Source organism: Ciona intestinalis, unplaced genomic scaffold (assembly GCF_000224145.3).
Source record: "Ciona intestinalis unplaced genomic scaffold, KH HT001077.1, whole genome shotgun sequence".
Taxonomy (NCBI): domain Eukaryota; kingdom Metazoa; phylum Chordata; class Ascidiacea; order Phlebobranchia; family Cionidae; genus Ciona; species Ciona intestinalis.
Window position 1 is genome coordinate 33199 of NW_004191398.1, and position 26955 is coordinate 60153.

At 39.1% G+C, this 26955-nt stretch overlaps 4 protein-coding genes and 1 long non-coding RNA gene across 8 annotated transcripts; 1 reads left to right on the forward strand and 4 right to left on the reverse strand.

Annotated features, from left to right (window-relative positions):
* Positions 1 to 1314: 1314 nt before the first annotated feature.
* Positions 1315 to 3048, reverse strand: LOC100187218 (GPI transamidase component PIG-T). Its single transcript, XM_002126868.4, has one exon. The coding sequence runs from the start codon at positions 2969 to 2971 to the stop codon at positions 1406 to 1408; it is 1566 nt and encodes a 521-aa protein (XP_002126904.1). The 5' UTR covers positions 2972 to 3048; the 3' UTR covers positions 1315 to 1405.
* Positions 3049 to 3704: 656 nt separating this feature from the next.
* On the forward strand, positions 3705 to 5648 carry LOC100184826 (G patch domain-containing protein 4-like). Its single transcript, XM_002126944.4, has 7 exons — positions 3705 to 3896; positions 3960 to 4033; positions 4190 to 4282; positions 4500 to 4607; positions 4782 to 4912; positions 5050 to 5122; positions 5269 to 5648. Exons 1-7 carry the CDS (start codon positions 3848 to 3850, stop codon positions 5482 to 5484), a joined length of 744 nt encoding a protein of 247 aa, XP_002126980.1. The 5' UTR covers positions 3705 to 3847; the 3' UTR covers positions 5485 to 5648.
* Positions 5227 to 8552, reverse strand: LOC108950847. 2 transcript variants are annotated; one of them, XR_003397362.1, is made up of 7 exons: positions 8411 to 8552; positions 8294 to 8355; positions 8205 to 8238; positions 7953 to 8068; positions 7838 to 7893; positions 6731 to 6776; positions 5227 to 5722 (listed from the first exon to the last, which is right to left on the reverse strand). It is a non-coding gene; the product is annotated as an uncharacterized LOC108950847 (long non-coding RNA). The 2 variants fall into 2 exon arrangements; XR_003397361.1 differs by having other exon boundaries at positions 5227 to 6776.
* A 632-nt stretch (positions 8553 to 9184) lies between these two features.
* Positions 9185 to 18977, reverse strand: LOC100182455. Of its 2 annotated transcripts, none has more exons than XM_004227462.3 (11): positions 18833 to 18977; positions 18656 to 18761; positions 12511 to 12704; positions 11686 to 12272; positions 11256 to 11433; positions 10962 to 11153; positions 10750 to 10863; positions 10509 to 10657; positions 10240 to 10386; positions 9994 to 10109; positions 9185 to 9943 (listed from the first exon to the last, which is right to left on the reverse strand). In XM_004227462.3, the coding sequence occupies exons 1-11, from the start codon at positions 18854 to 18856 to the stop codon at positions 9531 to 9533; spliced, it is 2220 nt and encodes a 739-aa protein (XP_004227510.2). In that variant the 5' UTR covers positions 18857 to 18977; the 3' UTR covers positions 9185 to 9530. The 2 variants fall into 2 exon arrangements, 1 of the variants encoding a protein (XP_004227510.2); XR_003397360.1 differs by having other exon boundaries at positions 9190 to 9943; positions 9994 to 10151; positions 10190 to 10386.
* Positions 18978 to 19530: 553 nt separating this feature from the next.
* LOC101243009 (interleukin-17D-like) lies at positions 19531 to 26214 on the reverse strand. Of its 2 annotated transcripts, none has more exons than XM_026839946.1 (6): positions 25444 to 26214; positions 23076 to 23188; positions 20806 to 20884; positions 20469 to 20584; positions 20173 to 20305; positions 19531 to 19921 (listed from the first exon to the last, which is right to left on the reverse strand). In XM_026839946.1, exons 1-6 carry the CDS (start codon positions 25453 to 25455, stop codon positions 19829 to 19831), a joined length of 546 nt encoding a protein of 181 aa, XP_026695747.1. In that variant the 5' UTR covers positions 25456 to 26214; the 3' UTR covers positions 19531 to 19828. The 2 variants fall into 2 exon arrangements, with proteins under 2 accessions (XP_026695747.1, XP_018672520.1); XM_018816975.2 differs by lacking the exon at positions 25444 to 26214 and adding an exon at positions 23551 to 24674.
* Between the last annotated feature and the right edge of the window lie 741 nt (positions 26215 to 26955).

Consider the following 26955-nt stretch of genomic DNA (forward strand, 5'->3'; position numbering starts at 1 on the left):
ATTGTTGTGTTTCTCAAGAACGTCTGTGGATGTGAAGATGGTTAACCATAATGTTTATTACAAGCCTAATATTCCTTTGTATATTAATCATATATATTGGGGTGGGGGTGAGATTTGAACCCGGGATATATGGGAGGTGGTTTGTGTGGTAATAACCCATAACATATTAAAGTCACAATATGGTGGATTATGACATCACAACATGGTGGATTATGCTTACGGCAATATTTCGATGATCCGAAGATTCAACAGCATCGAGAAACTTGAATTGAACTTGTTGATATTCTTTGTTGTGTTCGAACTTGTAATAAGTGCATCTATGACATCATAATCATCATAAATATAATATAATACAACCACCACGCAAGGAGTCACCCGTCTTTTGTTTCCAACTGTTTCATCGCAACCCCCACGTTAGACATGCGACCCCATGCAGCTTGGGGGTGCGACAACCACATTCCCCGATGTGCCACCCCCTGGTTACGCCTACGATACGCCCCGTCGCCCATGAGCGCACGCGTCCCAAATATTCGGCGTAGCTCGTTGTCCGGATTCAACATCCTGTTATTAAAAATATTAAGAACTGTGGTGTAGATTGAATATTGGCAGAACCGCAAAAAAAAATTAAAAACATAAAAAATGAGTTGTTCAAAAATAGATAATTAGAATTTAAAGAAACACATTCTGACCTGTGTTCAACAATAAGAACGGATTTTTGTGATCTGGCATCACTGGAACCGGCATCACTGGTCGTAAGGGAAATTTCATTTTTAAACGTGTCCAATATTTTATCAATGTCTTCGTTCTGGAATATTTGAAGTTAAATCTTCCCAAACCCAAATTAAACAACAAACACCTCTTGGTTGGAACTTTTGTTCTTTTTCTTTTTTTTCTTTTTTCGAGCCCGTTTATTTTTTGTCACATTTTCTCCGTTCTCGATAATTTCTGGCTTCGTTTCTTCGACTTCAACGTTTTCGTCTGAGCCGACCAACTGAGGACATCGTGTGGTAAGTATTGCAGATGTTTATGGACAAATATAAGATAACTAAACAGCCAATGGGTATTCCACACTCTTCCTTATTTAGTTTTTACCCTTAGTGTGTTTTAACGACTGGCGTTTTGCTGTTAATTTTCTTCTCTTCGTTGTTTTAATTAATTTGATAATTAGTATTTACTCTACGATAAACTCACCAAAGAAAACTTATTAAAATTATTTCTTTCATCTTTTTCTTCGCTTTCCGACTCGGAACTTTCAATTTTCATCAAAACTTCGCGGCCCTGTAGTTTACGCAACGCACGTGATGACATCTTAACTCTACAAAACACAAACACATCATTCTCACAACTTTTGACCTTTTGGAATATTCCTAAAAAATTTTTTTTAAAAATCAAAATTACATCACAATCATCGACTTGATTTTTTAAAAACTGAAACAAATTTTCCAAACAAATTATTTGGGGAAGATTTCGGAACAACTTCAAATTTCCTCGTTGATAAGTTGTGTAGCGAACCAAAGGCTATTGCAAGCACAGTACAAACTAAACATATGACATTGTACGGCATTGAAAAGTCCGGCACCGGGATATTGACGAGCAAAGCTTCCCCATAAACCCTCACCACACCATGGGGGGCGGGGATCGTTATCATAGAGGGTTGAATGTAGAACCCATGGTTAGCGTCGGGGGGGTGGGTCACCCACGTCATGAACCCACGATCAAACCCCAAGCTTAAAGTTACTCTTGATTCTCGGGGTAGGGAAAGTACCATCTCGAGGTTGTGGGGTGAGCCCCTAATATGGGCGGGGGTGAACGACAACCACGTGGGCTCGATGTCTGACCCCGTGTTTGTTTTTACGGTCAACGTGTGGATTTGCGCGCGAAGGTACCACGGTATAACTTGGAGGAATATGATTGAAACATTATAATGTTCATTGTTTGTTAACAAACATGTTATTCCACCATCTTGTCCAAGGCCTGTGATGTAACAATGGCTGCCAATGCCCATTGTTTCAGGGGTTGGTGACCGTGGTAACCGTCGCCATGTAAACTTTATGTTGGTTGGAGAGTTCAAGTTTCGTAGATCGAGATATTTAAGTTGGCCGCGTGTCTCCATGGTTGGCGTGATGTCGACATCGAGGGGCGGGGCTATGTGGGTGTGGCTCGTGGTGGCAAGGGGGCAAGATGGGTGGAGGGGGCGATCAAATATTGAAGCGAGGCTGAAGTTGGGGTATTGATCGAGAGTTGTTCGTATATCATGAACAACTGAGACGTGCTGTTGAAGTTGTACGTATGTTGAACTACAAGCAACATCGTGACATAATGAATTATAATGGAGACCGATTGATAAATATCTGCTGTGTTGTAGTGAGCTTGGGTTAAGTAACGAAGAAGGTCCATGTTTCGAACCACACGGCAACAATTTCATCCAAGGGGTAAGATTCTCTGTGCACAAATTCTCGCGTGACAACCCCCCATGACGCAACAATGAGTTGTCAGCGCTTTCAACGACTCCCGTTGGTCGGAACGAGACCTTGGGCGAGACGGTTACTTCATGGTTGATTAAGTTCAACGAGGCGCAGAAAGTTCCCGACAAAGCGTTTGTGAATCCTTTCCATTTGTCATCGATATTTCTTGTTCCTTTCTTGAACCAAACCCACACCTGCGCCCCCGTTGGGGCTGAAGCATCGGGAAACCCCCATAACTGATACCTCCATAACCCCTGCGTCATCGTAAAATGAAGTTCCGCGATTTCATATTTTTGGACGATTTGTCCGATCGATCTCGGGAATAAATTATAATGGGTTTTGTTGAATTCGTTTTCAAAGTCCCAGTTTGTTGTAAAATTAAAAAACGAATAAACTTGTTCGTTGCCCAACACACGAATATTTAACGATTCGTGAAACGAGTCATTGTTTGAGGTTGAAGCAGAAACCGTCGATACGACGACGAATAACAAAACATTAAAGTGCATCTTAAACTAAACTTTTTCGTTGAAACTTAAATAAACCTCATTCTGGCAAATTATGAACCTGTGTAGTGTTGCCAGTTATAAAATTCAAACGTCCAGATTTTCAATCGGCTCACCCAGAGTTTGGGCTCTGGGCTCACCGGTTGTCCAGTTGGGCGCAGAGTCGTATAAACACCGAGTAGTCCAACTGCCGTCTATGTGTGTCCAAAATAGAGCGAAAGTGGTGACTTTGACAAAGGGTTTAAACGAACTTGTTAAGTTTTGTTTGTGTTTTCTTATTGTGGGAAGGTGTAAAACAGCTTCTATTTACCTTACCAAACATATTTTAGAAAAAATGTATAAATTTAGCCGCATTAAATGACTAAAATGTCGCAAATCAATCGCTTCTAATTCTAATTTTTGACTTTTTTTGACACAGAAAACAAATAACACATGTTTTTTACATTTTTCAACCTTTAAATTTGTTTTTAGGCCCAAGTTTTTCTGTAATTTACCGAAAAACATACATTTTCCCTATACCTACTGTGTTATTTTGGACCCAAATTGCCGTTCAATTTGTGTTTTACGTAACAATGGGTTGGACTACTCGGTATTTCTATGGCTCTGGTTGGGCGTAAATTGTCTTTCGACGAACAGTTGCTTTTGTTCGAATGTTTAGAATATTTTTAAATAAAAATTTCAGAACTAGCAGTTTTTTTAACTTGATATTTTGCATTTAAATTAGTTTGCGAAGATCTCAGTTTTTAAATAAAAATGTACGTATCAGGGGAGTAAATAATTTTTGACATGCTCTAATGGTTTCCATGTGCTGGGGATTTTTTATTTGTTGGGAATTTTATTTTTCTTGAAAGTTTAATTTTGTTGAAAAGGTTTTTGAAGATGGATAGTTTTGCTGAAGCTCAGATGAAGAAACATGGCTGGCGGGAAGGTGGGTTGTTTTGAATTCTGTCCATGGTTGATGTTATCGACAACCCATCATTTTGATTGACAGGTAAAGGCCTGGGAAGGAAGGAAAATGGGATTTGCGAGCCGATCAAAGTTAAGATGAAAAAAGATACAACTGGTGTAAGTTTGTGATGTCATAATGCATGTTATTAATAACATTGTCATAGCCATAGAGTCTACTTATGACTCGCTACTACCATTGTGGCCTGTGGGCGTATGTGTCCTTGGGCAAGACACTCACTAATGGAACGCAAGGAAAAAAATTTACTATCGCAGGTCGGCCATGACCCCGGTGAACAATTCACACATCATTGGTGGGACGAAGCTTATAAGAACGCAACTAACAATATACATGTCCAAGTTACCGAGGTATTTATCATTACAATCGCCCGACACTGGTGTGTGTTGGTATCTGTTATGACACCCTATGTGAATAATCTTGGTAAACATACTAACATAACCAACAAATTAAAAGCTTTAATTTAAGAATATGTTGTAAAGAGGATCCTGGTTTCCTGAGGACTAGTTGCACATGAATATGATGTCATATTATGTATAGTGATGTCATTATTGGTGATTGTTACAGAATGGAGTGAAAGTTCAATCGAAGGAAGAAAGCAAATCAATGTGCACGTATAAAGTTGCGACGAAACTCCGATCACGAAGAGAGGTTTTGTACGGGAGGTTCGTGAAGGTGGGTTCGTATTCCAACAATTGTGGAAACGTCAAGTTTGTGGTACCCTGGTGACGTTATGTTTCATACGATGTAGGAACGTAGTCAAGACGCTTAATGTTAATAATACGTTGATACGACAACAGTAACAACTCAACGTATATACTGAGGGATAACCAACACATTACGTTCCAGAGCGGGACGTTAACAGGCGGGGTGATGGACGGGGTCGATTCATCCGATACAAGCGAGGATGAGATTGTTGGCAACAATGCCCTTAGTGATGAACAATTGTTTAAAGTTTGCGGGGGAAGGACCGCTCATAAGTGAGTGGTAATCCATATTGTGATGTCATAACCAATATGTCGTTAATGGACAAATTTTTACATCAATTATTGTTTGGCTCTAATGTCTTGAAAGGAATGTACACCAACAGGAATTTATACTAATGTTTTAAACACAGGGGCGCTCGGCACGGGTTAAAACTCAGCGGCAAACTTGAACGATTGGCTCAACAAGAGAGCAAAGATTTATTGGTGAGACATTTTAGTGAAATAATCGACCACACTGGCACATAAGTAGTTATGGGTTCAAGCTTAATGTTGCTACCGTTATGGGTGTATGTATCCAAGTCATAAAATGGGTTTTTCAAATTGGTATAATTTGGAAGTATTTATTTCAGGTCTCTCAAGTTGAAGCACCTGCGAAAAAGAAAAAAAAAAAGAAAAAGGCAATTTGTAAGGGGGATTCCCCTACACTGAAACCAAGGAAGGATAATTCAGTGTCAGAACAGCCAGTGCTTAAAACTGATTCGACGAAAAAAAAGAAGAAACGGAAAAAGCATCGAGAGAAAGAAGCAGCTGATGAAAATGTTGTTAAAAAGAAAAGAAAATCTTGACGAGAAATTGTGGAGATATTTAAACTTTGTTGAAGATGAGAGTGGTTTATGTGGATGCGATATTATGGATGCGATATTATGGATGCGATATTACAAACTTAGTTAAATACAAACTTAGTTAAATACAAAACAGTTAAATACAAAACAGCAAATGTGAAAAAAAACTTTGTTCTGAATCTGTTAATTTTCAACCGGGACGGAACCTTTAAAGATTGTAGCATATAAAGGAATTCCATTTCTGCAAAATAGAAACAGGATTAAAATACCTTCATAGTTTATGTGGCTGGCGTTGGTGGAAAGCCACTACGGCACGACAAGCCCCCAGCCAATGGTAGTGGGTTTCTACTTCTTAGGTGAGAAACCCTTGCTGGATATATCCGCAAGGAAAAGAAACCAAGAAAAACATCAAAGTTAGTAGTGCACATAAACAATAATAATAAACACAATCACACCAACAAGCATATTTAGGACGGCACAAAAATCTTACAGAAAACCCCCCTAGTGTGACTTGAAAGCTCTTTTACGTCGCCAATCCAAACGCCTATTAAGAAACATCTTGGTACCGCGATACTCTCGTTGTATTTTCACACAATATAATATCGTCCGGCTGTTCCGCACCGCATCGACCGTTACGACATACTGTGGCTGTTACGTACCGCTAAGCGGCGACGTCCACGTAACAAACCCGCAGCAGTAACGTAACTAAACCGACCGTGACGTAACCGCACCGAACGCAGGGTCATGACGTTGCTGACCCACCGCATCGACGTAAAGCGTAATTGTGACGTGGCCATCGTCCCAATTATGCCATACGCGATGTTGTGTTAAATAAGTTAAGTTAACAGCGTGATAGGGACTTTACTTATAAATTTTATTGATTTAAACAATTACGGGGATTGAAAGTTGGTGTATATTATACTGCGTGTTGATATTACTCTAGTATATGTGTACCAAGACAGAGTTCTCGCAAAGCAAACCGAGACAATACAAAACCGCTGTAAGATTCAAGTCCCGACAGACAAAACACTCGGAAGGAATGAACATTACAGTAGATGCTAATCTTTATCAAGTAAGATTGTTGCAACAATTCCTTTGCATTTATTTCAAAGACATGTAAGCACTGAAAAGTGCTTGGGGGCATATAGCTGGCAACATTAGGTCCAGCAAAGAATAACTGGCAACACTGTAAGAGTGCACCAGCTAACACACAAACACATTCGTACTTAAAATTTATTTATATAAGCACCTCAAACCGGCATCCTTATATTGGCGTTTTCGTGTTTGTTCCTTGTCTGTAAAACAAATTTAAACTAATATGATCTTTGTGTGGTTGGGCAACAGCCATGACAGGGGGTATCTGGACCAACCTAATCACTTTAAACGTTCGTTACTTTACACGAGACACGCAAACTACAGATAATAGTTATGTTTGTAATAATTGAAATTATTAACAAATAAAACGTACATGTTACGTCATAATCATCGTGTTTGGTATATGATCGTAAACCGATATTCTATAAAATAAAACATACATAGAGTGGGGGAAGATGAGACACCTTCAGCACATAATATCCAAATATTCTGATCGTGCTTTAACAATTAACAAACGGTGTATGGGATTCGTGAGAATATGGTTTTATAATTCTTTGAATGTTCTTTGTTTTCTAGCCAATGGAACGATAAAACCGAATATAAAAGCGTCCCATCTTCCTCTACCCTGCTATATGTATATTTGATTTTATTTTTTTGGCACATTTCGGATTTATTGGTTTGGGCTTGATATTAAAGGGCCTAAACACACCCCACGTCACTTTTATTTTTTATGGTAAATTCATAAAGCGACTGTTTTATTGATTCCAAAAATACTTTGCTTATTAAAATTGGTCCAGTATAGGCGGAGATATTCGTCCTCAAACAGTGATCTCTAGCGCCATCTTTTTTTTACTACGAGCTCCGTGATTGTGACGTAGGAACGTACTAGTCACGTGACTGATTCATTCGTAAAATCGAAACCTGCGTTTTTTTTGTGCTTTTTTGCGTCTTTTTTGTTCTCTCGTATTTCGCTGAAAACACTGCCTCTCGCCTTTCTGAATGAGAGCGGCCACGCTTCAACAATTTTGTGACGTGATTTGTCACGTGGGTAGTACACTTCTCAATTTTTTTCGCCACGCAACTTTCAAATCAGTTTTATGAATTTCACGGTGTTTGAGCTGGAATATCTTTGGTTATAGAGAACTGATTAAAACAAGTAAGGTGTCGTTGGAATTAGAAAAACACACTCTATCGATTAAAGCGAAGTACATTTAGGGTGTGTTTAGGCCCTTTAAGTATTATGACGTAACAAACAACTTACGATGTAGGTTGTTCCGTTACGTCATCACAGCTTCGTGATGTCACATCTTACGTCATCTAAAACGAATGGTTTAAGTAACAATGCTTATTGTGACTTATTCAACATTCTTACTCACCTTTGATCCTCTTTCTTCGCGCGTATACCGCCGCATAAATAAACCTATACACACTTAAACCTACAAACACCTCAAACCGGGATCCTTATATTGGCGTCTTCGTCTTTGTTCTTCGTCTGTAAAACAATTGTTTTTTGTTTGGTTGGGCAACAGCCATGACAGGGGGTATTTAGACCAATTTAATCACTTCAAACGTTCGTTACTTTACACAAGACACGCAAACTACAGATAAAAGTTATAAGCTTCAATTACCTTGCGCTTTTTTTCTTTTCTCGTCTTTTTCCGTCTGTAACAATCAGAATTATTATCACATTCTAACATGCTTGTTACGTCATAATCACCTTTCATTCTTTAAGTTCTGGAACCATTGACAAGATCTTCTGTGACGTCACATACCCATGTTCTGTAGCGTAAAGTAATATGTAACAATTGACATTATGATTCAAAAAACAACTTACGAAGCAGGTTCTTCTGTTACGTCATCACTGCTTCTGTGACGTCACACCATCGATGTTCCTAGAAAAGAGCTTATGTACGTAATAATGCCGATTGTAATTTATACTTTACCAATTCTTTGATCTTCTTGCTTCGCACTCATAGCGCAAATATAATTAGAATATACAAGTAATGTGCCTTGCGTCGACGCAAAACGCGCATGGGGCCCCATGAAAAAAATCGCGAAACGCACGCGTGGAACAAACCGCATTGTGACGTCACAGACATGTGTGTTACGTAACTAGTCGTATTAATCGAGCATAGACGCGTGTATCGCGAAGAAAGAAAATAACGCAACGCATCGGTATTGTGACGTAAATAAAGGTTACGTAGCGAGCGCAAAGTGACGTCATGATTTGAGTGACGTAATAAAGAGCATCTAGAATGAAAGATAATGTTAATAATAATAATAGTTAAACACAAGGCACATTACTATGTTAGTATAATATATGATATAAATATAGTTACTATATATAGTTAGCAGTGGTGCATATAATGGTTAGTAATATAATAGCAATGCAAGTAATCAAATACTTAACTCAAGCCTTGTAGTAGGAACGCACATAATCCCAATCTGCTGGCGCTTCATCCAAACTGCAGCGTGGTGTGACTGGCGCGCGTAGCAAAGGCGGCGTTTTATGCGCGAAGCAATCAACGAAAAGCGGGGATGAATTGCCACTAGGTGGGGGTAATAGACAGGTAACATAGACACACTATTACCCAACTATAAATTAGTGCCGTGTGCATAATAGTTTGTTTATTACGAACACAAAGCGATCAATGACGTAACACTTGGTTTGAAACATTTCCATATTTAGAAAGTTGTCAATTAAACTACAACTAAGTTATTTAAGTCAAGTTGACTTCGTTTGTTAATCATGATTGAAAATATAGAGGATATTGCGTAATAGGGCAGTATTGTGACGTAACAAGCAGCATTGTTCGCAACCATCGTTTCAAAAATATGAATGATGACGTAATAAATGACGTCACAAACACCTTCACACAGTATATGGAAGACTATAGTACGTCATAATGAAACTGGTTATGGCTCAATAAACCCCGAGTGACGTCAATATGACGTCACCGCACGCATCGTTCTACGTAAGCAGCTACGTCATGATTTCTTGATGCCCGAAGTCCATGTAGTAGTTTCTCAATAGTTGCGCGTTGGCCGTTCTGCGCAACCCACAACCTCAACATGAACGACCGTTGTTTTCCTTCGTTGTTAGGGTAACGGGAGGTCACGTGGTCAACGATACGGGTGAATGGTTTCCATATCTGGGGTTTTCCCGCTGACGTTGATGACGTAGATGATGACGAATCGTCACTGTCGCTCAGCTCGCATTGTGACGTCATATTGGGTAGTTGTGACGCCATGTTGGGTAATGTTAGAAGAAAGTGATCGGGCCACGTTAGATGGCAGCAGAGAGCCGACCAATGAATCTTATCCTCACTGAGTCTCGCGTCGACCAATGAGAGAGCTTCTTGCAAATCTAAACCAATCACAGTTAAACACAGCACCCACGTGACTCACGTGACTTACTTTCCATCCTCGATTTCAAAATGAAAGTTTTCTCCCGAACTGCCGGGAGTGGGATTCGAAGTTTCACCATCTGGAACCGAGTCTTTAGAACCTCAGCGTCCGTCTTCTCTTGATATCTGGATGGGTATTGTTATAATGTGTGACGTCAGAATGTATGACGTCGCAGTAACGCATTACAACAACCGTCGTTTTGTTATTAATTCCATTCTTTTTTTCAATTTAATATTCGCTACCCAACCCGCCCACCTCCTGCTCCAAGCAGCTCTGCTGTTAAACAACTGCTGCATCATCAGTTGCCGTGAATTCGTAAACTCTTCGCTAATTCTCAGTTTCTCCTGGATCGCTTCCTGGTCAGCTCGTTTGGAACGAACACGTGACTCCATGAAGGCGTAACTTTTGATAATTAACGTTTTAGTTATTTCTAATCAGAATATCAAGGTTGTATTAAAACCATGTTATATTTGGTTTGATGTAAAAAGCTTTATTTATATTCACCACACGCCATTATCACTTACTTCCGCTCACGTGCTTCTATTTTCGATGTAAGCGCGATTATTCGACGTCGAAACGCTCGATGTCGCGCCCTCAAGTGTTCAAGGTCGTCATCGTTCGTTCGAAGCTTCGTCTCCAAAGTTCGACGCTGGTCATGTGACTTCTCAAGGTCCTGTGACGTCACATTCATAATTATGACGCAACTACGACACGTAACGCGATCAATATCAAAAGCAGGCAAATTATAACAACCGTGAAACTTACGTCTTTTAACATTTCTATGTCATGCTCTAGTGTCTCCAAGCGGGCGGTGTTTGATTGGACCTCGGCACTCACGTGATCCCAGTCAGCCAATAGTTTTCGATGTTGGCTTCGAGCCTGGAAGTTATGCAATTTATGTATCCTCGCGTACAATGGTGTAGCATAGGGGCCGACATTTTGGAGACGAAGTTAATTAGTGATGACGTAACCATTACCTCTTGCCAATCTCGTTCCGTCTTAAGATACCTCCGATGCGCTCGATGCAAAGCGGCTTTCGCGTTCTGCGTGTACACCATGTCTTTCTTCAGCCACGTGGTGGCGCGTGTGAGTACCTCGGTGAACTTCTGTAAAACATCCGGTAGGAGGCGCACTACGGGGAATCTTTCACAATCGAGTTCGTTCGCGATCTGTGGATTTCATTGTTATTGTGTTGTGACGTAAAAAGCAGTGTGATTAACATTATTACGTCAAAAACAACATCCTTGTTAAGATACGAGTTTAATGCTAACCTGTTTCGAATATCCATGGTCGGCGAACGTGTGCACTGGTACGCCGTCTAGCGGTGGCCACAAAAGCAACCTGATGTTGTTCATTGTTTGAACAATTTCGAACTCGCACCGATGGAGTTGGTCGTTGATTGTCGCTTCGTTGGTTGTTTGTTCCTTGGGATCTTTTGATCGGCATTTGCTGCTTATGGTGGGTGGTTAGTTTATGGTGGACAAATACTTGAATACGTGTGAAAATGTACTTATGGTAATTGTTTGTCTTTCACTTGATAATGTCTCGACGTATGACAGACGAAACATTCAAGATCACAAAACAAACAATTGTCACAAGATCTATTACCATTTATAACACACCAAGCAACAACATGTACATTTAATTCAATATAGTTAAATAAAACATGTTTAAAATATCTAAACTTTCACCACGACCCACCTTGTTCGATGTTGTTTACAAAACGTTTGCAATGGAACCAACACTCTCTGCGTGTATGACGTAAACAACGATTGCATTGTACACGTATGTGTGTCTACGTCATCAATGTAATGACGTAGTTCGTCGTGTAATTCAGCGTGTCCATTGTTGGTGAGATTGTTCCTTTGTTGTGGGGAGGGTAACTTAGGGGGTGAAGGGATTCTCCCTTTCTGTGGGTTCCTGGTTAGCGACGCGTTCATGATAGGGGGGTACCTTACCCCTGACGTGGCGGGGGCGCGGAATCTTCGGGTTGGGGTGGGGGGTTTCGCTACAGGGGGTAATATGCAAGATCGTGTTCGTGCTGGTCGATTGTTATCGGCTTGTGATGTCACAGAGGGTACAGGGGATTCCCCTAGAGTGACGTCATCCAACCGATCGGTGATTCCCCCGAGTAGAGATTTTCGAACCACTTGTTTATGATTATGACGTAATAATCGTAGCGACTCTACGCCATCGATCCGTGGTTGCCGCACGATGTCGCTGACGGGCTTGAGAACACCATCGACGATTCGCTTGAGTAGTGTGACGTCACAGACGGCTTCTTGTACCTAACAATGAAACAGATGAACGTGTTGCCACGCGAGGATACATAAGTTCGACCATTCTCTTTATAATGAAGAGTTGAAATGTTAATTTAAACACGTGGTCACTAACTTAACTATGTAGTTGGGCAATTCTCGACATGAAATAAAACTAAGCAACAAAAGTCGACTCCAACGAGTAGTTGAATACAACGGATTTATGTTTCGGCCCATGTTGGTAAGATCAACCTCATATTAACGTTACCTCTGCATGTTGCTGCTTCAGCCCGTTCAATGAGGTTTCTATTGACTTGTGTATTTCAACCAATGACAACTCTCCATTTATATCCATCGCCACTTTTAACGCTGCGATGACGTCATCAGTTGGTGACGTCAGAGCAGGGGGTTTTAGTTTGAAAGCTTCTTTTAAGTTAAAGTTTGGACGATATGCATCAGGGTCTACGAGAATGTGACGTCATATTAACAAACAATTAATATATTATGACGTAATAAAACCTCTCCTGACGTTTGACCTCAAATAATATATTGACCATGTGATCAATCTATCCAATCACAGGCTCCCACCTTCCAACCCTGGCACTATGACATCACAAACCCCCACACACGTCACAGACGTACTTCTCACACCGCGTTCGACGACGCGAGACGTTCTAAACACCGCGACGCTTTCTATTTCGTTATAATCCAACCTTATTAACCGGGAAGTGACGTCCGCAATAAAATCGACGCGTCCTCTATGTGACGTCGCACAGGACGATTGTTAAATATTCCAGATAAAACAAAAATTCAAAAACTGAAACAAAACTTTTTGCGTTGTGACGTCACAAACATTCCAATAATACAATGGTCGCCATTTAAGCGCAGTCGATTATGACGTGTGTTATAACAACAATTGGAATCGCGATGGGCGCGTTCTACATCAAATTAATGGAACTTACATCTGTTTACGTCACAATGATACGCGTGACGTGTAAACAATGGCGATTACTCGAAGCCAATGTTAACTGTGATTCATAAAACTACCTATGTTACGTCACACACACGTAATATTGCATTGGAGTGAACATACATGATTATGACGAAACAAATATTTCGATTTTCGGGGCCAAGAACACCCAGCCCTTTCCGGAACACGTTAGCCGAACCCCTAAAAGGAATCATAAGAATCCAAAAACGGCTCCCCTCATACAAATATATGGGGCATTGAAAGTTGCAACAAATTCCAACGTCTTACGTTAAAAAATAAACCCAAATATTCCCAAAGTTAGATGCGGTACACGAACTGCCACGTTGACAACAATAACGATTGTTTACAACAAGCGCAACGTTTATGACGTATGACAGAGGTCACAATGAGTTCACAGAAATAATATTTAAACTAATTAATTAGTTTAATATTCCTAATATACAATGAATATTGAATAATAAAGTCATGTTTACTGTGCGGGTTATATTTCATTATTTGAACGTTTTATTGCCCGATGTTTCTGATGATGATCTCAATAATTAACCGATCGCCAACCAGTGCCAGGAACGAACAATCACCCCCGCATACCCATATACACCCACTTTACCCCCAATATACGACCCCTACAATACCCCATGTTAAGTGTAAATAATATTATTAACATAAACGCTAAAACACAATTAATATTATGATCCAAATTCACCCCAATCACCCCCTAATCAACCCCCCCCCCATGAAGCATGGGTGTGGGGGCCGAACCCATCCACCATGACCAACGATATCAACACCAAACATGAAACGAAGTTATTTCCGAAACAACTGAAGTTTCAACATTTGAACCAAACTCTTTCTTCAACTTTATCCCAACCAACTTTCAAGCTACAAGCATAACAAGCATATCTTTATATAATAATATCTTTATCTTTATATAATAATGAATCCGGACCGCATTAACCTCGCTAATTAAACTGCTGAACTGAAATTTGTAATTCCCACGCTCAAAACACTATTTGTTCGGATTTAATTATCGACAAAACACACAATGATTTAACAATAGATCAAACATGAGGTAACAATGATCAAAGTTACGTAACAATAAACATACTAATACTTCCTTATTTAAACAGCGCCAACTCCATAGTTCTCGTTGATATTATAAATTAACGACCTACATTCTCACACCGATTGAAACCTGGTCTGTTTTATATCATCTGTCACACATACGAACCGATGTTAAAGCAAGCATCACTTTTGTTTTAAACTTCCAAACTAACTTCTCACCAAGTTAGACCCACGAACCTATGAGATGGGTTCGACACGCTTCACTGCTTCTCTCGTTCCCCTTCTTTCCCCCTCTCTCTCACATCAACATTCCTAATCTTATCGCGACCATTATTGCAGCATATGACGTCACAACCGCTGCACAAAGATTGTCGCGCGACATACGGCGACCCGCTTCCTATTACCTCATAATTAAGTTTGTGACGTCACAACCATCCCTCTATTCGATAAATATCGACCGACCACGTGACCCAGGAGACTTGTGGGTCCCATGGGTGGTCGCGTGGTTCATTTATATTTTATCACAATCGATGGTTGCCATGGTAACCGAGACGTGTCCACATGTGGCGCTGTTGGGCTGGAGCGGTAGGGTAGCGCCACCGGGCGGTAAAACACGCAGTTCAACCCACGCCCCAATAAACCCACAAACACATGCAACACATATATATGTGTATGAGTAACATTAATTCAATCACACTCATGATATTTAAACCTAACGTTAAGTAACATAAAGTACATCGTGTATTATCGTAAGTAACCCCCCAATTTGCGACCCAGTGTTTCAACAAAAAGCCATTTGCTGCGAAAACAATCGAACTCTGGTCGCTAATAGGTTGATACAGCGTTCATTGTTTCGTCACAATCAACCACTTAAGGCTTCGAGACCGCGATTAAGTTACCTCATACGTCACAATGGTTACCCAACACGTCACAATAGTTAACAATCCCCCACAACCCGTTAGTTGCATTTTTTAATAAATTCTACTATAAAGGTTTTTTTGGAGATTGTTAATTACGTTAGGACGTAGTTTATTTGACGTTATGCGCGCGACTTCTGTGACGTCATCAAACGCAAGATTGTTCCCCACGAAGCTTCCCTGTCATGGTCAGTCATGCGTGGAAGCCAAGAATTCCGGGATAAGAGTTTCAACAATGGGGGTTGGGGTAATCTCAGACCCCCAACATGACCCCAACCCCATTGTTGAAAACCCCCTCGCGTAATTATCGCCTTATTACGTCATAAACAATAAACATTCGAAACATCTTTAAATCGCGTCACTCAAATATTTCCACGCATTGTTTACAAAACCAAAATCCCCGAAACCTATAAACATCATTATGACGTTTCAATCACACAATGGGTTGGCGAACCACAGTATTTGTAGTTCACAGTTGAGCGAACAAACTATTCACAACTTAATTTCGAGAAACTTTGGATTTTTTGATTAAATTCGAGATTCGAGTTCAACGATTGTTTGCGTCACAGTTATTTGTGATGTCACAATGTAGTGGGTCAAGTGCGCCAGGTGCGCTAACCCCCCACAAACCCCCTAACCCCACAAAACCCCATAAACCCCCTCCCACGCAAGGATCATCGCGGATCTCAACCACAAATATAAATCCCAATTCTATACTTAATGCTTTGTGACGTAACAATGTTCTATGTTACAAATAGTTCCAAACAAACGTTACAATCCATTAATTATTTAACATATCTATCGTTATCGAGAAACCGCGATTGGAATTCGAAAATACATCGTTGTCACAGTTTCGTTATGACATCATACTAGAAATATGTAAATTCTGAAATGAAACTTCCCTTTGTTACGTCATAATTCCTTTTGTTCACCTACCGATTATGACATTACAGTAATCTAACTGCTTTGTTTGTTTTTTATAATTTTTGGAAATTTCCCTTCTCGACGTTGCCACCTACACAAATACGTGGATTATGACGTAACACAACTTTTTCCTTCCTTCTATGACGTAAACAATACATTGTACATGAATCTCGAACCTTGTTCATTGTTCAGCATTATTACAGAACAAGTCAAACTTTTCGAACGTTGTTTTTGCCTCGAGGCAATTCAATTGTTGATCTCAGAAGGTTTATGGCGTCACAATCACTACGTTGCATGTTTATGACGACACAATACACGTATGTGACGTCACACGAAGCATTATTCGCAATTATACCAATATAATAATGTGGGGAAAGATGGTTAGAATCTCCTATATTTTCAATCTATCATATTATGACGTACAAATAACTCGTTACGTCACAAACAAACGCTCGATTCCCACGACGACCACGTGACTTTATCCGAATATTAAATTTAATAAAGTACTTTATTACGTCACAATCCACTTAACTTTAATGAACAATGCATGCATGTGACGTCACAATAGGAAGTGATACGATAAAACTGTTACGTCATACACGAAGTACAATGCGTACCACGGCATTCGAGATTTAACAATCCATAACAATCGAATATCGCGATACTGGAACGCCGTTGTGAGTATTACGTCATAATCAATTTGTTCGATTTATATTCTAGAATTTAAAACAAAGTGATTGTTGTTCGTTTATCTTCGTTTGTTACGTCATACTTAATGACGATAAATGATCCTTTATCTTCCCATTGTTTGCTCATAAACTTCATTGTTTCAACTAATTGTTATTAATTTCTTGTTGATTATTACGTCAACAATAATTTATTGCAACGTCGCATATTGTTTAGTGACGTCACGAACGGTTCACATTTGAAAACGGCGTTATGTGACGTACACACTACGTAATCGAACCGTGACGTCACAACCACCCATCGATAATTAACCAAACCACTCAAACATTTTTAAACAAACTTTTCCAGCTCCTCGAATATCGCGACTTACGCGACTCCATTATCACGTCACTATCAGTATTGTCAACAAGTATTCCAGTAAACATTGTTTAAGAGTAAAGTCTGATGTGTGATGTAACAAACGAATATCATTGGTTGTGACGTCACAGTAGGGTTTATACGCCCTCCATATGCTTCACTACGAACAATGATCATTGTTTAATAAACAATCGTAGCAACGCAATTATTATCAAACAACTCATGTTTATGACGTAACAATGTTTATCTCAACGTCACAAACAACTTGAACTCAACTAACCTTGTTTATGATGTCATAATTGAACAATCAATTAAATCGTTGTAATTGTTATTGTGACGTCACAATTGCAGCAGCTTTACCCAATTTGCATATTTCCCGCGTTAATTAATCAGAACCTCGTGATTGGATAATAGTGTCACGTGACTTACCCATAAATTTATAAGATAAATAAACAACAGTGACGTAACAATGCCTTCTGTAAACAAACATCGACGTCATAATGAATTAAGACAGACGATGTTTAATTAAATTATTTCTTTAATTAAGTTGAGGAACTTATTAACTGATGCTGTTTGCTCAACGCGTGACACCCGGGATCTCACGAACAATACTTGTTGCGCGGTAGGTATTATGACGTAACAAACAACCATTCATCTTATTTTATCATGTTTGTCGTGACAGCGTCGCTTATTCTACTACATTATTGTTGTTACGTCACAGTGAATATACATACGTCATGTTACAAACACCCTAACAGGGCAATAAGTGACGTCACAATACTTCAATATCTTGTAACAAACACCTCCCGCCACAACCTCAACATTACCCTGTGTTTTCACCCACAAATAACCCCCAACACCCCTATATTACCCCATGTTCATAGTGGGGGTATTTACAACACCCAACATTAACTACAAATCACCACTTTACACACAATATGTTCAGTACATGGATTTGTTCGAACAAAGTTTGGGACAATAAGTTTTGGGATTGTCATGTTGTGGAACCTTGTACACGCTCGATAGGTCAGTATCCATATATTTGTATATACCTAAAACCGAGGGAACTTTTTCATTTTAGCTTTGTAAGGAGATTGGGAGGCAATAAACTTTTTCATAACCGTTAAAACACAAACAAATTAATTCTCAATCTCGATGTTTGTTGTTTATGACGTCACATGCAGAGGTTTAATAAATATTTGTGACGTCACATATAGCCTACATCACGTGACCCACAATTAATGTTTGTGACGTAACAAACAGGTCACCCTAGCAACCAACCCCGCAACCAAATTAGCCGAACGTTAAATCGACGCCGCGGTCGAATCGCGCCTTCATAAGAAATCAACTGTGACGTAACAATCGGTTGTGACTTCTTAAATACCAATCTCGAGGTTTCTATTTTTAACTTTCGTAAATTTTCCCAACTTTACATTTTTAATCATTATATTCATTAACGTTACGTCATAATCCACCTTTTGTCGAAGTTTCTTCAATTCTGACGTCACTTTTCGCTTTTTCTCGAATATAAATCGTCTCGCGTTCTATAATTGATCTCCTTTCTTCTGTTTCTGTCCGTTTCTATGACGTCACAAAGCATAAGATGACGTCCCATGTATTAGATGCAACGCGACCTCACACGATATTCTTACCTTGCTTATCATCATAAATCGCATTGTCGCCGAAACAATCCTCTAATGTGACGTCATAAACAAATTTGTTTTCAAACTAAATCCTCATTGTCTACAAATAACAATGATGTTTGTTTTAGCTGATTGTCCATTAGTGTCCACACCAATGGAAAGAAACAACTGAATTGCAAATCGCGACTTCGACGCGAGAAGCGCTTCGGCGTGAAACACGCTGATTGGCTGCCAATGTATCGCGACTGTACGCGATGGCTGTTTTACTACAAACTACTAATCCACACGGCAACAACACGGTCGTTCCTTTGTTTAATGAATAGTTTCCTGAAGTTCCAACAAATGTACTATTTATTCGAACTACCTTGTAGTAGCCCCACCCTCACCCACCCTCACCCACCCTCACCCAACGATCGTTTCTTTCAAATGATTCCAAACGTAACTTCATGTTACGTTGGTGCCGTGTGCAACATTTCTACGTCATGTACCATTGTTACGTTAATTAACATCATTATGGCGTCATAATTATAAGTGTTTTGAGAATTTGTTCGTCTAGTGACGTCATAATTGCTTGTTTATCTTTCGATATAATAATATAAAGTGATATTGTGACGTAATATACGAGTCGCTACTTGGCTCACTTACACCGCGTAGTGTTAGCTTTTCCATTATGTTCCAACCACCAGGTAGCGCCACAAACACACAAATATTTTTCCTTGTTTTATTTTTTTCGTGCCGGACACTTTGACAACAACGATATCGACTCTATATTACAAACAATATATACTATGACGTAACAAGAACCCAATAACACTTTACATTATGACGTAACGATATGAATTTTTGCAACACCAAAACCAAATCTCATGGAGACAAAGCGACAAAAATGTCGCTAAACAAGGCTTCGCATTAACGTACAATTAATGGAATAAAAAGGGGGGGGACCCGCATATGGGGGTTGGGGTGCGTATGTATCATGATGGGGGACCAGGGGGTGGGGGGTGGTTAACCCATGGACGACCGTCTACGCACACAAGTGCAACCAATAGCGATGTGAATATATCGAACCACCGGTCCTGTACCGTTCCAAAACGCCGCCTGTGAATACATTGTGTTAGTAAAAGGTGGGTTGGGGTAAAATGGTACAGTTTTCATTCTTTTTACCGTCCCACTTGGTAGTAAACAAATAATATTTACAAAATTATTTAACTGTATCCTCTAAAAGAAAGTTGTTATTGTTAAAGACACAAGTAAATGTGTTCGGATAATACGTGTTACATTGTTCATATCCCCCCATTAATATATATTGTGTAAATAGATCCTGTTATTGATATATTCATCCGCGTTACCTTAATCGGCACTTTAATCTCAGCTGCCTTTACATCCGGTATATGCCTCCCATCCATCACGGTGAGACAATTACTACACAAACAACATGCTTCGTATATATTCACAGGGTAGCGGTTTGTATCTTGGTTCAGTCTGTGACGTAATATTGGTGTTAATGACGTCATTTACGGCCAAGTCAGTGAATTAGTGAAACTTGTTTAACCTCGTGCGGTGAGGCAACTACAGTCGTTATAACACGAGTGTTCTGTTTCATACACCTCGTGCCCGAACGACTGTAACATTACGCACAGCTTACACATATTTCCATGGTGTAGTACTTCTCTTCGAAACCGATGGATGAGTCCCAAGCTCACGTAACAAACTTATATTGTTCTCGGGGCATTCATGCGTGTCTTTCTCGCATCTGCGGGCCTGCAATCAAACATAACGTGTTGTTTATGTCTTCGAATGCGGTAGTGAAGTCTATTAAAAACAACAAAGAAAATTAGCAGCAAAACAACGGTCGTTAAAACACGCTACGGGTAAAAACTACTTGAGGAAAAAAATCAAAATGCGAGGATGCTAAACCCACGAGATTTTTATGACGTAACATAAGAAGTTATATGTAGCATTGTTATATGATTATGACGTACCCAACCACGTGGTGGTTTCTCTTGTTTGATGTGGTGGAAATATTGAAGGGGTAGAGTTCGGTTGATTTGGGCGACGATGCTGTAAAGGTAAAGGGGGAGGGGGGGGGGTTATTCCTATAATTCATATACGCACAGTTTTCTTACAATAAGATACTACTTTGTTTTAATTAAATACTTGCAACCCACTGTAAGGTGCTTCTTATAAGGTTTAACAGCCACGGTTTTTAACCGAATGTTTTTATTTTATCTTTAATTGTGTGGTGGGTATAATAAAGCATTCCACCCGCGTGGTGGCAGCGGTAAGCATATCACGTTTAATTAGAATATAATTGGCAACTTTTGAATTTTCTGCAAAAATTAAGTCGATTATTGAAAATGTTTGATTCAAAACATGGTTGAGGAAATCGCTTCGTGCTCGAAACCTTGCGGTTGAAGATTCCGCGGATGAATATTTCTTGTTTGTTTATTATATTTATGCAAAGTTTGAAGTGTTTAAAGTCCCCTAGTCGTGATTTGAATCATCTTTATGCAAAAACTGCCAACAATAATATAATTGGTTGGGTTCAGTCATGCGTTGGATCATACGATAGGACAAAGGTCAAAACAAGGTCACTTTGGGTAAAAAGTTATAAATATGACGTTAACATTTCAATCTTTATATTATTTTTAATTTCCACACGGCATCACTTGTAAAATAAAACACCCGGAAACACTGCAAACAATGAATTCCATGAATTCTTTATTTACATTTGTGACGTAATAAAGAAGCCGCACATCCGCTTTTATAGAATCGTAAAATAAGTCGTTATATTTTAACAATGATTCCAGAATATATATACAACGACGTCACAGGTGTTTTCCCTTGTGCGAGAGGCGGGTTTCTGTTTGCCGGGGTCACGTGATGTGACGTCATATTGATTTATTGAACTCACGAATCGCTGACGCTTCGTTTCCGCGATGGATGGACTTTGTTACGTCACAGCTGGTCATTATTTACTTAGGGGAAACACCGGGGCCTCATTTACATACAAGTTTCGCGCGCTTTCATTATGTCGTCATACATTCGTTTGTTCGTAAACAATAAAACAAATATTTATTGTTTGATATTTTTGTTCGCGAACAGAAATCATAAAAGACGAAACAACCGTCGCTGTTTGTCCAATATGTGGTTCATTTCTCAACACATAATGGTTGAGCCAAAGTTTTAGTAATGGGACATATATGGAGGGTGTGTAACCTTACATATGATGCGTACACTAGTTACCACTCAACTAAACACTCATGTTGACACCCTCCAACCCTCCAACCCACCAACAGCATAGCTTGAATGTTTCTACCGGTTCAACTCCCAATATTATGCGAGACACCTTACCCCGCACTACTACAACACAATAAAACAAATTTTCGAAAATAATTTGCAACGTCATCACTCCCGCCCATAATTCAAATCAATTTAATCGTTGTGACGTCACACATGCAACTATTACTTAACAAAGTTAATGTTTAACAAAGTTGTATAAAGGAGGTTGCGATACAGCGGTTTGATTCTTAAATAGTTGTGATGTAACAATGGAGTTAACAAAATGGCGGATTACTCTTACCATTATTACGTCACACGGGATATTATTTGATTACAAAGATATTGTTGCAAAACCTAAACGGTAAGTTTTTATTTGTTTTTTATTAATTTTTTAAACTATTAAATTGTTTTGTTTACGTTTAGAACGAAATGTTTTAAATAAACGTGTCTATGACGTAACACATGTTCGCTTGCGTCTTTTATTTTACATAACAATTGTTGAGCCTGTTTAGTTGATTATGACGTCATATTAACGTGACATCTGTACCGACGTGATAGTTTTATAACAAACGACAATTAACATAGTTGCGTCGCCTAAGCTGCGACTACCAGCTGGTTATTAACTCCAAAATAGTCGTTGCGTCAAATTAATTTTAAAAACAACGACGTCTAACGTTTTATACTGGTTGTCTATATAAGTTAACATTACTACACACCATACACACGATGATAAACACGCACGGTATGCGACAACTTTTCGTGGGTTTTACAAAATTGAATTGCCAGAAAAATGAACAGCTAAATCGGTTATAAAAATTCATTCAAAAATCCCAAGTTTGGACATCTTATATAAGTCGTCTCCATCAGTATATTCGACACATATGTTTGCTTATATACCATGATGAAGACGACCTGTGTAAGACTTCTTTACACCGCATGCACCACCCCAACCTCCCCCCCCCCAACTTACTTGTCATGGAAATACGGGGTAACTTGAGCAGTCACGTGGTTCACCGGCGCATGCAGCGAATACTTCACACAAATCGCGATGACGAGAAACAAGGTGGTTCGTTTCGTGATCGACTGTAAAAGTTAAATCTATTAGATGTAAAAATATTCCTGCCTCTGTTGTTGCCAGGCTCAGTCTGTTACTAAGCCTGGTAAAAATATTTATTAAAAATATTCCTTCCGGTAAAATCGTTCATTTTATTTTACAAACGTTTCGTCTGCCATACATTATCATTATACGAAAAGATATTTCTAAAATTAAAAAAATATTTTTTCTATGTGACGTCATAACATAACAAATTGTAAAAACATGTTCTCGAGTTACTATAAGAACAAATATTTATCAATCGCCATCTTAGCGTTTCTAACAATGCATGTCTATACTTCCATTATGACGCAATATTAACAACAAACTTGTACAATCAATGTAACTTTACCTCCATGATTATACAACTTGGCCCCCCCTATCCCCCCCTTATATACCAACATCTTACTTCTTCAATATTTTCACCTCACTACGTCATAATAGCCTCTGGGCGTGTCCATTGTCCATCTATATTAGGTCACAGATAACCTTGCTAATTCGAAAATTTTATCTTGTTTCGTTTCATGCAAATCGGTTGCGCGACTGACGCTTTTACCGCGTACACATCTTTTACTTTATTCTGTAACTAGTCTGTTGTGACGTAACAATACTACAACTGTTCCACGACAATCGAATATGTTACCTACCATCGCGCCATCGCGTCGCAAAGATCCAACTTTACGCCGCAAGGAAATGCATCCACTGTTACGTCATACACGCTACACAATGGGGTTTGTCATGGGCCCGAAATTTTGCATTTTTGAGGCACAAAAATTTGAATATAAATAAAAAAAATCGGAATTTTTTTGCAGCACGCGTAACAATGGTGATTCATATACGTCACAAGTCGCGAAAGCCGCGGTCGTAGCGCATCTTCATTTGGTTATTGTCACGTAACAATCGCGCGATCTTAAGAACATTGAAATCAGTAATTGATGCTGTAGCGGTTTTCGGTGATTATCTGTTACGTCACAATGCCGATTCTGAGGATCGCGACCACTTAAAAGATCAAGAATTGAGAAAATGTTTTTCGTGATTTGAACGCAAATATAAATATCCAGAATTGAAACAAAAAATTATTTTTACAAATTTTTTTTGCTGCTTAGCTTATGAAACGTAAACAATAATAAATCTAAATCTGGGATAGTTCAAAACAAAGTGCATAGTTACGTCACAGTTGCTTGTGCATCTGCCGCATCTTCACCAAAATACCCAAGTTTTTGTTTATAAACTTCAACACGCCCAACACCTAACCCTAAATATCCATAGTTTAACTTAAACAAACAGAGATAATTAGAGTGACACACCTTATAAAGACGACTTATGCATTTGAACAGCGAGCAAGACGTGACTTGATGGAACTTAAAATAGTTTGTTTGTTTCCAAACTGGAATGTTAAAGATTGTTTACAAAACAATATTTTGTTTATGTTGCTGCTTTAACATTACAGTTGAACTAACAAAACAAAAATGCTTAAAAATAGATTTAAGTATTCAATAGAAAGCTGCTGCACACGGTTAACAAAATGTTGGATTATTAAACCGCTGACACTTAAACTGCCGCAGGCAAAACTATGTCTATGGTTCTACTCTCACGACCACGTGCCATTAACTGAAAGTTTTTGGTTTATTTTTGAAATTTCAAGACAATTGCCTTTGTTGTAAAGGTCTGTTATGTCATAGACAACACTTTAACGTCACAGTGCCTACAAAAATTCAAATTAGCAGCTATTTGAAGTAAAGACAACTAAACACCCCCAAACAAAAGATAAAGATGTGTTTTCTCATAGGTGTGGCAAAAATTATGCGCTAAAAATATTTGTTGTTCTAATTTTAGCTGAGTTTCTACAAATATGGATTTATATCGTATCAAAATCATGAACTGGGCCTGAGCAGACATAACGCTTTAATAATAATGTTCACGACGCACGTTTTATAAATGAAGGACAACCATGTGTTTGCGTGGGCGAGGCTACGTTGCCAAATATATAAAACCACTGCGTAAAAATATAGAAAGGTTTTTTGAAAATAAATTAAATTTTCCAACCCCTGGTGTACCAAAATATTCAACGTGAAATTTAGAGATAAGTTTGAGCTGGTACACCATTTCGTGTTGGTGGTTTCGGGTAAAATGGCGTCGCTGTGGTGGGACCGGTTTACAAAGTTGTTAATTTAAACTTAAATTCAAAAACAGCAAAACTATTTATAAACACCCCACTAAAATAAAAACTTGTTTCGCTACTTACCGTCGTATGCATTGTTGTACTATTATGACGTCACAAAGTTATAAAAATCCTTTATTAGCTCACAATCCAACATGCATCTATCTATCCCGGGATGATTCCACACCGGTGTCTTTGTTACGAATCAGCTGTTCCATTATTGATCCCATTGTTACGAAACAAGTCAACAATCGTCACACAGTCTCAATATTCGAGAAAAAATATTTTTCCATTGTTTAAACTTTGTGACGTCACCATGACAACAATCCCACGTGGTTGGTGTATGTTTATTACGTAACAAGCAACTAATTCTACAATTCTACAACAATGCGGGTATTATTGAAAAGTTTTTATGACAAACAAACTAAATATGACGAAACTTCTAAAACAATGAAAAAGTTTATCGTATTATGACGTCACTATCCTCAATTTTATCCAATCATCGACTTAGCGACCAACAGCGCCACCAGCAGGACGTGGTTGTTATGAATATGCTTCTGCGAGATGGCGCTGTTGTACAACCCCTTATTACACAAATCGTCTTCACAACAAATTTTGCACTGAGTTCGGTTATTTGAGGTTTGACAATCCAACTCCGTGTCGTCATCGCTGCATCCTACGTCACATCCTCTGCTGTAACTTATGACGTCATTCTCCTCGTCCTTCCAGGTCTATAGGAGTTACAACAAAGTTACAAATATGTTTCCACCATGGTTGTGCATGTAACGTAAATGATCTCCCATATTTACATGGAAGAACTGTAGTTATCAATCTACGCCAGGATGAATAAGTTACATTAGTTCAAGTTACTGTCTGGATACTAAACTCATTATCAGCGGATGTTTCGGACAGTAACTTGGTGGATAGTAACCTCTTTTACACTGATGATGGACCAAGTTACTGTCTGGATACTAAACTCATGATCAGTAGATGTTTCGGACAGTAACTTGGTGGATACTGGTAACCTCTTTTACACTGATGATGGACCAAGTTACTGTCTGGATACTAAACTCATTATCAGCGGATGTTTCGGACAGTAACTTGGTGGATAGTAACCTCTTTTACACTGATGATGGACCAAGTTACTGTCTGGATACTAAACTCATGATCAGTAGATGTTTCGGACAGTAACTTGGTGGATACGTAACCTCTTTTACACTGATGATGGACCAAGTTACTGTCTGGATACTAAACTCATTATCAGCGGATGTTTCGGACAGTAACTTGGTGGATAGTAACCTCTTTTACACTGATGATGGACCAAGTTACTGTCTGGATACTAAACTCATGATCAGCAGATGTTTCGGACAGTAACTTGGTGGATAGTAACCTCTTTTACACTGATGATGGACCAAGTTACTGTCTGGATACTAAACTCATAATCAGCAGATGTTTCGGACAGTAACTTGGTAGATAGTAACCTCTTTTACACTGATGATGGACCAAGTTACTGTCTGGATACTAAACTCATGATCAGCAGATGTTTCGGGCAGTAACTTGGTAGATAGTAACCTCTTTTACACTGATGATGGACCA

Coding starts and splice junctions, on each gene's coding strand:
- LOC100187218 (XM_002126868.4), bottom strand. CDS start 2,971: ATGCACTTTAATGTTTTGTTATTCGTCGTCGTATCGACGGTTTCTGCT.
- LOC100184826 (XM_002126944.4), top strand. CDS start 3,848: ATGGATAGTTTTGCTGAAGCTCAGATGAAGAAACATGGCTGGCGGGAA. Junction 4,283..4,499: donor TACATGTCCAAGTTACCGAG/GTATTTATCATT, acceptor TGATTGTTACAG/AATGGAGTGAAAGTTCAATC. Junction 4,608..4,781: donor TGTACGGGAGGTTCGTGAAG/GTGGGTTCGTAT, acceptor ATTACGTTCCAG/AGCGGGACGTTAACAGGCGG.
- LOC100182455 (XM_004227462.3), bottom strand. CDS start 18,856: ATGCGATTTATGATGATAAGCAAG. Junction 11,434..11,685: donor TGTAAACAACATCGAACAAG/GTGGGTCGTGGT, acceptor CACCATAAGCAG/CAAATGCCGATCAAAAGATC. Junction 10,110..10,239: donor AGAGCTGCTTGGAGCAGGAG/GTGGGCGGGTTG, acceptor ATACCCATCCAG/ATATCAAGAGAAGACGGACG.
- LOC101243009 (XM_026839946.1), bottom strand. Junction 20,885..23,075: donor ACCCCGTATTTCCATGACAA/GTAAGTTGGGGG, acceptor TTACCTTTACAG/CATCGTCGCCCAAATCAACC. Junction 20,585..20,805: donor AGAAACCACCACGTGGTTGG/GTACGTCATAAT, acceptor GTTTGATTGCAG/GCCCGCAGATGCGAGAAAGA.